At 45.7% G+C, this 14,984-nt stretch overlaps 1 protein-coding gene across 1 annotated transcript in view; it reads right to left on the bottom strand.

Moving 5' to 3' along the window:
* DDRGK1 (DDRGK domain containing 1) overlaps positions 1 to 14,753 on the bottom strand; it is a 29,855-nt gene extending 15,102 nt beyond the window's left edge. Inside the window, exons 1-4 of the mRNA XM_071753152.1 lie at positions 14,601 to 14,753; positions 11,896 to 12,057; positions 3,154 to 3,260; positions 1,159 to 1,260 (exon numbers count right to left, since the gene is read on the bottom strand). Of these exons, the coding sequence (XP_071609253.1) occupies positions 1,159 to 1,260; positions 3,154 to 3,260; positions 11,896 to 12,057; positions 14,601 to 14,688 (459 nt within the window). The 5' untranslated portion in view covers positions 14,689 to 14,753. The remainder of the gene's footprint in view (positions 1 to 1,158; positions 1,261 to 3,153; positions 3,261 to 11,895; positions 12,058 to 14,600) is intronic.
* Between the last annotated feature and the right edge of the window lie 231 nt (positions 14,754 to 14,984).

Raw genomic sequence — 14,984 nt, 5'->3', positions numbered from 1 at the left:
CTTTCCTCTTTTGAAATGTTATGAGCAACATACTCCAGTTTAACACAATTAAATTTAAGACAATTAAAATAAATCTGCTCACTACAAACCCCAGACACAAATCTCCATGAATATTTAAGTAGCCCAGAAAGTTCCCACTGAAAGCTGGGGGCTGGGCTCCCCCCCAGACAGCAATTATTGAGCCCAGGATTGTGCAGAACACCTCAGTTTTTTCAGAAACATGTTGCAAAGCTACCAGAAAAGTTGTTCCAGCACCAGAGAGAGCATGAGGCTTTTTTCCTAGCTCTTAGCCAGCAGCACTGCTGCCCAGAATACACAAAGCAGCTTTGAAAGAAGCTTGCCCTGCTGAAAATATTCAATAAAAGCTTTTCAACTGCACAGTACCTGTTTTTCTGGTGGGTTTTTTTTTTTTTTTTTTTTTCTGACACACACTTTTGGATGGGTGGTTTAGAAATCTTGCATTGTGGAGCACATGTAAATTTGTGTAATGAGAATCACACGGGGTAATTTTACAGAATTACACCTGCAGGTGACTTTCTGCCCAGCTGGTTCCAGCTGTCAGGGAGGCAGCACCACAGAGCAGAAAGGAAAAGGGACCCAGGGAGGTTGAGAAATCTCCACCAAGAGACTCAAAGCTTGGCTGCTCAAGGTCCTGAGCAACCTGCTCTAGAGGGATATGGTGTGAGTGAGACTGAACAGTCTCTAAAGGTCCCTTCCAACCAATTTTCTTTTGTGATAACCAAACTTAGCCTCCCAAATTTCTCTTGCAGCTAGGTCCAACTCATTTACCTGCTCTTCCTGATGGGCCAGACTTTATCAGCAACATTTTCCAAGGTTTTTACAAATCAACCCACCTCTCACTGTAGCACACAGCAGCAGCAGATCCACCACCAGGAGCTGGTTTCCTTTTGTTCCAGACTCCAATGTGTGGAGGGTTATTTACTGCTACATGTGATGGCTGGAGCAGTTTTCACTTTGGGGGAGCAAAGGTGGGATCCCCAGTGGAAATTCAAACAAAATCAAGCAACAAAACCCCAAATTTAAACTGCAGGCTGCACGAGTGGAAGGCAAAGGGAGTTCTGCTGATCACAGAACTCACAAAGGAGCTGTCTCAAAGGCAACCTCAGAATTTCCATGGGGAAATCCAAGCAATCCCACCTGTCGTTCCTCCTCGAGGCGCAGCCTCTCCTCTTCTTTCCTCCTTTCCTCCTCTCTTTTTGACTCAAGTTTTTTCCGTTCTTCTCGTTCTGCTTCTTCAGCCTAAAAAAAAAAAAATAAAAGACCCAACTACTATGCAAGCCAAACTTTACTCTTCCTGAATGCACATTTCTTTCAAAAATTTCATATTGTGATCATGATACCACGGTGGGGTTTCTTCCGAGCTTCCCAGATGAGAAATAAAAGAGTAAAGAGAATAAGAAAAAAAAAGTTATTATCATTTAACTCCCCCTTCCCTCTGCAGCATCCTAAGCATTGTGATAAGTTTAGAAATTCCCCTTCTCACTTGTATTATCTTCATGTGTGCATTTGAGCTGATTGCTAGAGTGATATTAGGTGATATTGTGTCGTGGCATTCTCTTTCTCCTCACTGAGGATTTGGTTAGAAAGGACTCTAAGGAGAGGAGGAAAGAGGAGAGGGGAATGTAAACTCTGTAAACCCAAGCACATTCAAGTTTATTATCAATCTGGGCAGAATCTCTTTAAGAAAAAGCTGTACTGGTCTCTTAAAATCATTTTATTTGTTTTTAAAACAAACCTCGTAAAGAGATTGTTGCAAAATGAGGGAAAAAAAGGCTTTTAGTGCATTGTTCAGAGATTTATTTGAAGTTGTTCTGCAATCCCTTCAGTATACTTCAATTTGAAAAGATATTAAAAGAATAAGCAGAAGCCATTCAAACTGAGGATTTGTGGCTTTGAATGCTTCAGCAAAAAAAGACCTGAGGAATTTATCTGTCTATGTGGGAAAATAAAAATCAGCATGTTTTGAAATGAAAATAGAAGAAGATTCTTCACCAACTGATGCTTATCTGGCTTCATTCAACTTAGCTCAAATTTTCCACAGGAAAAAAAAAAAAAAAAAAAAAAAAAAGAGGCTCATTAAATAGAATGAATATGAAAAGCAGTAACAAAATGGTTAAAGCATGCAGTGAGAAAGGGATCTTTATATAAACATAATATTCAAGTTTATTCCCAGCTGCCCAGGGCATATCACTAACAAACTGGATTTAAGCCCCAGGTGACAGCAAAATGCTCCAGATGGGACTTCACTGCCCTGGTCTGGATCATTTACACATTAAAAATGTGAAGTTTCATAAACCCTGTTATTCTGTAAAACGTGGGAAATCCTCTGTGCACTCCAGCCTCTGTTATGGAAAGGCTGCTTGAGTTCTACTTGTAACCCCATGTTCCAAATCACAGAACAATACAGAGCTTTTGCCAAAAAAAAACCCCAAAACAACCCAGAAAAAACAGAAGGAATGAAGTAGCACACTTCAAAAAATGTCTTGCTTTTCTGGAATTAACAGCAAAGTGCTGGGCAAAACAGAAAAAAAGCCAACAGTATTTAGATGAGTATTTTTGCACACAGTTTTAAGAAAAAAAAACCTGAATAGCTACAGTGTGTTCCCTCTGCATACTTGGCCTCTGTTCTAGGGCCAGATTTCAAGCAAAATCTGACTCCAGGACAGATTCAGGGGCTCTGCTTCTCATCTCCCCCACTCCATACAAACACTAAACGTGGCTCAAGGTAGATAAAGCCACACAAAAGTTTTTGTACCATGGAAGCAGAGGAAAATCTCCTCAGAGAACTGCCCCCAGTTTTGGTCAGTGTTACAACACTGCTAGGTGGGTTTGGGTGTATTTTTTAAGGGGAGACAGTGATGACATTGAGCCAGAAATCAGTGGAAACATCCACTAAAGAGCACTTGGTTTAACTCCTCTCTCCTCCCCGGAGAACCTCATGGAAAGAAAATGAAAGACTCTTAGGATAGGACAGAAAAAGCTGAATTTCCAGTTTTTAAAACAAAACCACAAGCACTGCAGTGATGACACTGCCTTTGCCTTTCTGGGGTGTCTGTCATCACCAGCTCTGTGCTGAGTGCTGCTGATGTTCAGGCTCTGCTCTGGGCTCCCAACGTGGCAGGAAATTCTTACCTCTCTCTGAGCTTTCCTGGCTTGTTTCTCTTCTAATTTCCTCTGCTTCTTGGCTCCAATTTTCCCAGACACCTGAAATTCTGGCACCTCCTCAGCATCATCTTCCTCTGCAACGTGGGAGTTAAAAGAGTAAACAACAAATTTTAAGACTGGTTAAAAAAAAAAAAAAAACAAAACCAAATCCCTTTGAGAAACTTCACTGCTTCCTAAGAAAGCAGCAGCAGATGAAAAGGAGACACACAGACATTTGAGACAAGACCTATTAGATGGAAAAATGGAAAAAAAAAAAAAAGAAAACAACAAAAAAAGAATCACACGAGGCTGCCAAAGCCACAGAGTAGAAGCAATAAGGCTTCTACTCACTCAAGTGAGGTCAGAAATAAAAATGTTCTTGATCTTTGGGAGAAGGTTTTTCAAAAAGATTTCCTGCTTTCCATAATTTAAAAAAAATACTTTCTCATCCACACAAAATGTGCTGTTTGTCATTACATAGCTGTTCAAAACCCACCTGCAGAGACTTTTTTCCTCCCTTTTTTTCCCTCTACTTCAAGCTTCTCCAAAAAGCATCCAAAAAGTGGGATTCAGAGGGACACCACTCACCCACTAATGACATCATGAACATTTGAGGAAGGGGGGGAGAGAGAGATCCCTGCACTGCAAACCTTGGACTGCACCAGAACTACACGTAAATAATTCCCAGCTCCATGACAAATGGTTTATAAAGATGATTTCTGCAGCTGTGGGAAGCCTCAGACACAAGTGGTGTGTAAATGCATGATGTTTCTGATCACCCAAGGGCTAAGTACCACTAAAAAGCTTTTTAAGACTGGCATTTCTTCCACGTGAACAGTTGCCACTTCTTCTGAATTAGTCCTCAACCCTACCATGTAAAGGCTGTGGATTGACCTGAACACTCCCAGAGAAATCATCATCTCACTCCCTAAAACACAGCAAAAAACACAAAGATTCACAGGATCACAGAATGACAGAATCTTCCTGGGAAGGGGTGGATTCTCCATCCCTGGGGATATTTCAAAAGAGCCTGGATGTGGCACTCAGTGCCATGGGCTGGGAACTGCAGTGGGAGTGGAGCAAGGGTTGGACTTGATGAGCTCTGAGGTCCCTTCCAACCCAGCCCATTCTAGGATTCTATGATCTGCTGAGTTGGAAGGGACCTATCAGGATCATCAAGTCCAACTCCTGTCCCTGTTTAGGGCACCCCAAAAATCACTCCATGTGCCTGAGAGCAGCATCCAAATGGTTCTTGGACTCAGGCAGGATTGGTGCTGTGACCACATCCCTGGGGAGCTTGGCCCAGTGCTCAGCTGCCCTCTGGGTGAAAACCCTTTTCCTAAAATCTCACCTAAACCTCCTCTGCTTCAACCTCCACCATTTCCCTGAGTCCTGTCTTTGGCCACAGGAGTGAAGAAGTTGGTGCCAGTCCCATCTCATCCCCTCCTGAGGAAGCCACATCCTGCAGTGTCCTCCCTCAGCCTCCTTTTCTCCAGACTGGACAATCCAAGTGACCTCCTTGCCTCCTCAAAATCCATTATTTCCAGACCCACTCCTCAAAATCCATTATTTTCAGACCCTTCAGCATCCTTGTTGCTCTCCTTTGGATGCTCTCCCAGAGCCTGAAGACTTTTTCATCCTGTGATGCCCAAAACTCCTGCATGGCAGAGTCAAAATGAAAGATGCTGGAACCCTTTTTTTTGGGTAAAATAATTTATAATTTCAGGTTTCTAAGACCAGGCTAACAAGAAACCCATCGTGTGTGATACCCAGGGTCCTGAGAGCCTGCAGCATGGGAGCTGCCAGAACCCCCAGAACTGGTTTGGGGGTTTAGGTTTGGGTTTGGCAGGGCTTTGGGTTTGGGTTTTGCAGAATGCCTTCTGCAGGGAGCTCTCTCCAGAGAGCCTGCTCCTCTTTTTAGGGAACCTCAACAAGCTGCTGGTAAAGGAACCCTTAAAGGACTCACCCTTCTTTTATACATCCCATTTAAGTTTGAAACACTCTTGTTTTTACCAGTTCCAATCCAGGTTATGGCACTGTGGTTAAGCCTCTGAGACACATCAACAGAATCAAATGTCACTGAGAGCTGGGTATGGAAAACAAAAATAACTTTATTGTTTTCAGTTAATATGGGGCAGGCTTGCTGCATTGGGCTTCAGAGAATTACTGCTCCCTGCTTACTGAGATGATCAAAAGGGTTTCCCCCTTCTTACACCACAAACAAAGCAACAGGGGACACTCAGACTTGACACAATTGCTTCTACAATTTTGCTGAAGCTTAAAATATCTTTCTTTTTAAAGCACTGGGCTGTTCCAAACACAAGGGCTGAGCAATGCAGCATTCAGAGCTATTACTTTCAAAATTAATGTGCCAATATTGGTACATTTCTTTAGAAAACTATTTCTGGAGACCACAATGAGTATAAAACACCAGCTATGACAATATCCAACCAACCTGAGGCTCTGAGTGCTTCTCACATTTCATCTATATTCTTTCCCTTGAACCAGAGGTCAGGCAGGACTCTAGAAAGGCTTTTAAAACCTTTTTTTTTTTTTTTTTTTTTTCCCCCAGTCCTGGCTCAAACATGCCTTTGTTCAGCAGCATTTGCTTTCCTCCTCTTTGAAGCATCTGATGTGATCCCTTCAGCACCATTTCCTCCAAGCTTTTTCTAGTGTGTGGAATTCCACCCAACAAAAGACAACAGACAGGGATGCAGACTCAGCCCATGAGTCAGCAGAGCATTAAAGGTCAGCAGGGCACAAAACCTGGGCAAAATGAGTATGTGCTAAATAAACCTCATCATGCTGACAAGAACATAAGCACATGGTAACAGGATTTGCTGGCTCAGTTGGTTCTTACAGCAGAATGGCTGCACCAAAAAGCAAAGTGGATGCTGCACACAGCCAGTGTGTGAGAGACTTGATTTGTTGGGTTGGTTTTTTTTTTTTATGTGAAAAAAAAAAACCAAAAAGCTATGGTTTCAGCAGTTTTTAACAACCCCTTTTCACACATTCCTAATTGCCAAGATATCTGGTTGGGAAACCTAACAACATCATTGTGTAGCTGAAACCCAAAGGGTCTGTTTGAAAGCTGATTTTCTAGAGTGCTTTGTACAGTTCAGCTGTTGTCTTAAAACGTGGCAGCTCTGGGGTGCACACTGGCTTGGCAGCCCAAAAGGGAGAAAAGTTTAGTGCTCAAAGTTGCCACAAGCTGTTTTACCTCCCCTGACTGCTCAAATTCCTCTTCCCATTTCATGACATGGTGCTGAGAGGGGCCACCAAACCCTGAGGTGACACAGTGCTTTGAGCCACAACCCTGCCACCATGTCCTGCTCCACCTTCTCAGACTTCACCATAACCACACCAACATTTCCAGAGCTTGCAAAGCATTCCCACCACCTTGCAGCTGTAGGAGAGCAGAAAGAGTCAGACTTTTCCATGTTTTTACACCACTTGAGATATTCTGCTCTAGAAAAACATGGATTTTGCTCAACTGACTGCTGGCTTCAGGGAATTTTGGCTACCTGAATAGATGGAGAGGCATGACACCAGGAAAGAGTTAATAGTCATAAAAGTCTGAATCTTTTGAAATGTGCAGTGTACTTCTTAAAAATGCTGCCCAGTGCCACTGCAAGGCATGCTGGAATGCTGATGGTCCTTATCAGGATAGAATCATAGAATCATAGAATCCTAGGGGTTGGAAGGGACCTCAAAAGCTCATCTAGTCCAACCCCCCCTGCCAGAGCAGGGCCCCCTAGAGTACATCGCCTAGGAACGTGTCCAGGTGGGTTTTGAATGTCTCCAGTGAAGGAGACTCCACAACCCCCCTGGGCAGCCTGTTCCAGGGCTCTGTCACCCTTACAGTAAAAAAATTCTTTCTGATATTCAACTTGAACCTCCTATGCTCCAATTTACACCCATTACCCCTTGTCCTATCACTGGTCACCACTGAGAAAAGCCTAACTCCATCTCCCTGACACTCACCCCTTACATATTTGAAAACATTGATGAGGTCACCCCTCAGTCTCCTTTTCTCCAAACTAAAGAGCCCCAGCTCCCTCAGCCTTTCCTCATAAGGGAGATGTTCCACTCCCTTAATCATCTCAGTAGCTCTGTGCTGGACTCTTTCAAGCACTTCCCTGTCCTTCTTGAACTGAGGGGCCCAGAACTGGACACAATACTCCAGGTGTGGCCTCACCAATGCAGAATAGAGGGGGAGGAGAACCTCTCTTGACCTCCTAACCACCCCCTTTCTAATGCACCCCAGGATGCCATTGGCCTTCTTGGCCACAAGGGCACATTGCTGGCTCATGGGCATCTTCTTGTCTACCAGGACCCCCAGGTCTCTTTCACCTCCACTGCTCTCCAGCAGCTCAGCCCCCAACCTATACTGGGACATCGTGTTGTTCTTCCCCAAATGCAAAACTCTACACTTCCCCTTGTTGAATTTCATCATGTTTAGGAATTTATCAGCTACTGCATGCAGAACAACCTTCAAATGTTACAGCTTTTATCACATATTTTAGTTGCCCTTGTTCTCTTTGTCAAAGTGTCTGTTCCTATTAAATTTGGGAAGGGAAACAAATGGATGGGACAAAGGGAAACAAAAATAAGATGGAAGCTGCACATGTGGCTACTCACAAAAAGGCCCTGAGGCAGGGTTAGCTGCTTTATTCACCATTATTTTGTAGCACCAAATAAAATGAGTGAAAAAGAGGGGGAGAAGATGCCAGGGAAAACAAACAGCTCATCCTGAAGAAGACACAGGAATATTAGGAACACTGAATAGATGTTGGACACCAGGCACTGGAAAGGAACTGGTCCACCAAATGGAAAAGTGTGGGTGACACAGCCCTGCAGGGACAGCCCTAACAGTTTCTACTTCATTTATTTAATTTTTAAAAAATTTGATAGCCATCCAGTTCAGGAACTGAGCAGGCCACTGGTTTATTAATCTGTAATGCAAAGTACAGACTGCAAATTATTAATTTGGAGCCACAAGATCAGCCAACACTCAGGACAGAAAAAAAAAAAAAGGACACTTTTGAGCAGAAGTCAAACAACTCAGAGGGTTTTTTTCTTGAATTAAGGCAGATGGCTAACTGGGAAACCACACACCTACCTCTTCCACACACCATCTGTGCCTGAAATGGCTCAAGGGCAGAAATACAGTGTTTGATAAAACTGAAGTCACTTTCTATATGAATAGTAGCAAGTCAAAATTAACTTTTGATTCCCTAATTAGTCAGTTGAACTGTAGCAGAAAGGTTTTCCTACTGATTAAGCATTAATATTTTTCAGCTACTCCATCAAGTAACCCAGCTCTAATAGCAGCTGTTTCACAGGAACAGGACAGGACCACAGCAGCATTTCTACTTTGAAAAATTTCCCAGATCTTTCAGCAAAGTAGAATAAGGGGAAATGCAATGTTACATGTGAGGTAGAGAGCCTGCTCAGGAAAAGTGATGCTTATTTTGGCAGATTTCAGCACAAACACACACTAAGTTATGCACCATATCCATCACTGAATGGGGATTAAAAAATTACAACGATTTTCTCTATTATTTTGTTCAAAACCAGCAGAAAACACTCATGTAAGGTTTTTACAGGTGCAACCCTTCCAACCCAACCCATGCCATGGTTCCACTGGGCTGCAGGAAGGGTGTGTGGTGTGACTGGAATGAAACTGGGCAATATAAACCACCCAAAATCCACTTTTCTTAAGCCAGCCTGGAAGTCACACTGCTGGGACACAGCTCAGGGGCCTCAGTCAATGTGAGAATCACTTTGTCACCAGTGAAAAATACCTCCCCCAGCAAACCTGGGTCATCAGGAGGGGGCATTAAGAGGTGTTGATATTCCCCTAACAGCAACTCCTTTGAGTATTTAACCACTGGAAAACTTTCCTCAGGCAAACCAAGCAGTGGAGGCACCTGGGTTAGTGAGCCTGCCCCCCACACTTGCCACCTGGGTTGCAGTTCTGGTAGGAAGGTCAAGGCATTCAGTACTTCACCATTTATTTGGTCTCTGCCAGGTAATTTAGGTGTCCAAACCAATTTTGGTGCCTAAAACCCAACCAGCTGAGCAGAAGGAAGGAATATTACCTGGTTTAGCTTCACTGGCAAAAGGCATAGATTTGAGGATTAAAACCAATCCTGAACTATCCTTGTCTGTGTTGAGTGACTCCTTATCTAGACTTGCAATTAAATAATACCAATATTCCAAGAAGAGAAGGGACAATTCAAACTCATCAGGGCTTTTATCCTAGTGCTACCCCCATTATCCAGGGAGAAATTGGAGCAGTGGCACAATACAACAGCTCAGCACAGGCAGCAGAAACTGCAAGCTGCTGGTTTACCTTTTGAAGCTTTCTTTCTCATTCTGGAATTGAAATCTGATTGGGAGATGGAAAAGAGAAAACCCCCATGGCTAACTCACAGCTCCAAAGCCTGCAAAAGTGCTGCTTTGAGAGCATTTCCAAGAGTCAGCTCAACTGGCTCCCAACAGGCTTTGGTTGTAAGAGCAGCTCCTACCTGCCTGCACTTTTATGGCTGTAAAAAAGTCACCCAGGGAGAGCCAGGACACCCTCACCCCCTTCTTGAGTTCAGTGCTAGAAATCCTGCAGCCATGGGTTGGTTTTATGCCTGTGGCAGAAGTCAGAGAGAGACAGAGCAGGCTCAGGTAGCTTTGCCCAAAGTTAAAGAGGAGCCCAGTGTGGCAATTCCACACCCAGAACAGAAACTTCCTAGTGAAACCTATCAACAAACCTAATTATTGTAACAACAACAAAAAAATCCACTTCAGTTGCTGATGTTCAAGCAAGAAGAACATTTACAAAGCAAGACTGAAGAAACCTGACTGGCTTGGTTGCAGTGGTTCTGTCTACATTGCCAAATAATTTGACTTTTCAGCCCCAGGTGCCCCAGCTGCTCCTGCACTGCTTGGGACTGCCCATCACTGGGCTTTCTCCAGGTGAGTCAACTCATTTTTATGAAACAAAACTCTGCTGTGGGGATAACTGGGTCTTCAGACTGGTTTAAATGGAAGCAGTAATTAGAGTAAACTGCTGTATACTGCAGAGAAAACACACACAGCCCCAGCTCAAAAGGGACAAATCCAAGAGGTGATTCCAGCCTGTGCCACGTGCCCACAGGGTGGGCTTCCAGCCAAGGACCACATTCCTCCCTAAAAGGAAAAAAACTTGAAAAAGAAAAGAAAAAGCCCCAAAGGAAGCAGAGATGTCACTGCAAAGCAAACTGCATGCAGGACCTGCAGTGCTTGGACCTGATGTGCAGAAAACTGCAGAAGAGTTATTTCTCCAGCCCAATGACACAAATTCTTCTGTTGCTAAAGGACAAAGTGAGAGAAGTCCTTTGCTTTGACAGCTTCACTGGTGGGGTTTGAACTTTTGAAGTCTGGAGCTGAAGGCGTGAGATTTTCTGACTGCCTTTGCTTTCCAGGATGTTATCAGATGAAAAGAAAGGAGCCAAGTTGAAAAGTTCAGAGCTGTCAGGGAAGATAATTAGGTGGAGCAGCACGTTCACCTGCCAGCCTGAGTGCCAAACACTCTCCCCCAAACTGCAAGACAAGAAAAAGCTGAAGAAAGTTCAACCAGCCCCAAAAATCAAGGTCTCAGCACAGATGTGTGCTCAGTTTCTCACCCCACTGCAGACCAAAAAGAAACTCAAGTGAAGCACAGCCCACTTTTATCAATACTTCAGCAGAAACCCTGAACACTTCACCCCACAAGCTGAAAGTAGAAAGAACACAGTTAGGTGAATCATGGTGATTATAATCTCATTAGTAATAAGGATGATAATGGGTGAAGTTTCACCAGAAAAGGGAGAGAGGCTTGCAGGGTGCAGAAAGCTGTTATTTATCACCATGTGGAGTGAGAAGACAAGGGGCAATGGTTTCAAATTTGAAGAGGGGAGATTTAGGTTAGACATTAGGAAAAAATTCTTTCCTCTGAAGCTGCTGAGCCCCAGGTTGCCCCCAGAAGCTGTGGCTGCCCCATCCCTGGCAGTGCTGAAGGTTGGATGGGGCTTGGAGCACCCTGGGCTGGTGGGAGGTGTCCCTGCCCACACAAGAGGATGGAACTGGATGAGCTTTAAGGTCCTTTCCAGCCCAAACCAGTCTGGGATTTTATGATATTCTTGTCTCCAAGCACAGCTCAGAAGTTGAGCTATTAGCTGGAGATCCAGCACAGGAGCAGAGGACTCACTGGCAACACCCTGCAGGCAGTAAGAGAAAATGTCTGTGGTTGTCTCCAGCTTGATGCTCACCACCCCCTGGCTGGCTTCCCAGAAAGAAAACTCCCAAATTTTGCAGAGATTACACTGGGGAATTACTGATATCCATCAGTTTGCATGAAACCAGTGTTTTACAAAGCTCATTATTCTATTCCAAGGTGCAGGCTCTGCTTACCCAAATTTACCATACATGGCTGAGCAGGAAATAAAAAAAGGCAGTTTCTAAGTGGAGAACAGGTTGTGATGCACTGTTGGCTCAACGAGCTGCCCCAGTTCACTACAGAAAGAGGCACTTCAGTTCAAGGTAAGAGATAAGTAATGAAGTCTGGAAAGAAGCAGGCCAGAGAGCCAGACCCCAGCCAAGCTGTAAATGATTCAGTCAGCAACACTGAAGCCAACTGCACCCCCTCAGCAAGCTTGACCTGCTGCTAAGGTCTGTTGTCAGTGTGTTTGCAAGATAAACTGAACCAGCTTTTACCTTCCAGCCAGTCCTCTGCTTGCTGAGCTCTCCTCTGGGCCATCATCCTGCTCCCCATGTTCCTCCGGCGTCGGGGCATCCCCTCTCCCCTCTCTTCCAGCTGGGGCCTTGGCCTGGCCCCTGCTGCTGCTGCTGCCACATGTTGCTGGTGCTCCTCATCAGCTGCAAAATTTAAAAAAAAAAATTAATAAAAAGACATAGAATTGATGAATGATTTGCAGTTATTCTGCCAGGCAGTTTTTACAAAGTGCAGCCCCAGTGGTGGCTTCCGAAGGAGTGGATGCTTCCCCATCTCTTGTATTTTATTTTTTTTTTTCCCTGTGTGGCAGGAGATAAATGCATAAAGTTGAAGCAGGATCCCTGCACTGGAAGCTTCTTACTTGTGCTCTGTGCAGTGGAAATTTTATCCTGACAGCAGTCTCTTGTGCAACAGTGTAAGGAGCATGGTAAAGGACGAGCCCTGGCTACGTGCTGCTGCTGTTATGTGAGCTGACTGAGCCCACATCCTTCAAAAAAAAAAAAAAAAACCCAAAACAAAACCCCAAAGAAATCACCACAGCACAAAACAATGACCCTTGCTTCAGTGCTCAAAAATGTCCTTATTTAATCTAAACTGATAATCCTTTTTTCTCTTCTGCCAGGAAAAAAAAAAAAAATCCCCTTTATCTGACAGGACAAGCAACCTCATAATTTCTGAGCTCCCAAAAGGCAAGGACCCAGAATTCCTTATTTTCCTTTTCTAAAGCATTCTGATTTTTTTATTTTGTTCTTTTTAAAGTAGATTCATTTGAATTCAAACCCTCCAGCATGCATATTTCAGCACAGAATATGTAAACTCCTATACCTGAAACCCAACCTGAAGAGCAACTACTGCCTGACAAATTTCCTGCAGTTCCTCATTAAGATCTGAAAAATGAGGAATATCAGGAGCAGCATGGAACTGACTGGTGGGCTCATTCCAGGTGTTTTCTGGAGAAAACTCCTTTGGGTTTTTTTATTTTGAGACCTCCCTGCTCCTGGAGCTATCAGCTGGGGGAGTCAGGGGGAAAGGGGGGAAAAAAAAAAGGGGGAAAGGGGGGAAAAAAAAAAGGGGGAAAGGGGGGAAAAAAAAAAGGGGGAAAGGGGGGGAAAAAAAAGGGGGAAAGGGGGGGAAAAAAAAGGGGGAAAGGGGGGGAAAAAAAAGGGGGAAAGGGGGGGAAAAAAAAGGGGGAAAGGGGGGGAAAAAAAAGGGGGAAAGGGGGGGAAAAAAAAGGGGGAAAGGGGGGGAAAAAAAAGGGGGAAAGGGGGGGAAAAAAAAGGGGGAAAGGGGGGGAAAAAAAAAGGGGGAAAGGGGGGGAAAAAAAAAGGGGGAAAGGGGGGGAAAAAAAAAGGGGGAAAGGGGGGAAAAAAAAAGGGGGAAAGGGGGGAAAAAAAAGGGGGAAAGGGGGGAAAAAAAAGGGGGAAAGGGGGGAAAAAAAAGGGGGAAAGGGGGGAAAAAAAAAGGGGGAAAGGGGGGAAAAAAAAAGGGGGAAAGGGGGGAAAAAAAAAGGGGGAAAGGGGACCCTCCACAGTCCCTGGTTTACTCAAGTCATGATACAAGTCAAGGTCAGGAAATGATGTATTTCCAGCAGCCTCACTTCCCTAGGATATGCACCACTGACTTTCACCAACAGCTCAGCTGCAAGTCCCTGGGAATCTGATGAAATTTCACCAGTTTGCAAGCTACTGAGAAAGGAAGATTTCGACCAGGTCTGTACAAGAAAAGGTGTAAGAGAAATAAGCTGGAAAATGCAATGATTGCCACCAAAAAACTGCTTTTAACACCAAGTCCCCACCTTACTCTTGCACTGCCATGGCTCTGTTTATACTAGAGGAGCTTTTTCTGCCTTAAAAAAAATAACCAAAGCTACCTTTGCCCTGAAAACAAACAAAAAACCCTCGAAATACCCCAAAACTGGTGGTGTCAGCTTAAAATCTAAATTTGAGACCACGCAGCTCCACAACCTCCTCTCTCCCAGCCTGGACACGGGGTTGTTGTTCCACAGAACCTGTTGTTCCCAGAACCTGAATCCCTCTGAGAGGAAGCAGAGGGTTTGGGGTTCACTGATCCCAAAGGATTTTCCCAATCCAGAGGGTTCTGGGTGACTCCAGCTGCAACAAAAAGTTGGCTGTGGGAGGGAAAGCTGCAGTGCTGCTTCATCCCTTCCTTCCAGAGAGGGACTGACCCACACCACAGCCCTTCCCAGGGTCGGGAGAGAGGAAAAAAGAGCGGAAAATGAGGAATTTGAGTAAAAAGGAGCTCAGGAAGGGAGCCGGGGGGGGGGGGGGGGGGGGCGGGGGGGGGAAAGGAAGGGGAAGGGACCGTCCCCACCTTTCAGAACGTTCCCCAGGCCCTGCCAAGGGTGCAGGAGGAGCCTTGGGGACACCTCCCCGACACGGGGGAACCCACTCAGATTTTCCACACCGTTTCGGGCCGGAACCGGGCCCAGGTTCCGTTCAGCAGCACCGGGGTGACCCGGGGGGGGTGGGGGGGGGGGAGAACCGTAAGGAAGGGCCAAGACACCAGAGATCCGCGGAGCACCCAACCCAGGGAATTCCCCCTGAGGCGAACCGAACCTCCACCCCCCCCCCCCCCCCCCCCCCCAAACCCGCCTCCCGGTACCATGGCAACGACCCCACCGGGACGAGGCGGAACCAAGCGAACGCTTCTCCGGGCCCAGACCCACCTTCCCTGGCTTGGCTGCGGAGCCGGGTAGCGAAGAAGAGGAGGACAGCGAGGAGCAGAGCGGCGGCTGCCAACAGCACCGCGTCCATCGCCACCCCCCGGGCCTTCCCGCGGCACCGGGACCGGGACCGAACCGCCCCGCCTTAAGGACCCCGCAGCGCAAACCCGGGCTGCCCCGGCGCTGCCTGTAAAGAGGAGGCGCTAAGGCGGCAATGAAAGGGCCGGAGCGGCGCGGAGCAGGGCAGCCCCGGGGCGCTGAGGGGGCCTGAGGAGAGGCCGTGAGGGAACGGCGGGTTCGGGGAGGGCGGGCGGTGGGGCCCGGGGAAAAATAGGAAAAATTATGAGGTAAAATCCTCTCTAAATGGGGTGTGAAAGGAGGGTGAGC

The sequence above is a fragment of the Heliangelus exortis genome, chromosome 10 (assembly GCF_036169615.1).
Source record: "Heliangelus exortis chromosome 10, bHelExo1.hap1, whole genome shotgun sequence".
In the NCBI taxonomy this organism is placed as follows: domain Eukaryota; kingdom Metazoa; phylum Chordata; class Aves; order Apodiformes; family Trochilidae; genus Heliangelus; species Heliangelus exortis.
Note: the sequence above shows the minus strand (reverse complement) of the source record. Positions and strands in the feature narration are given on the sequence as shown.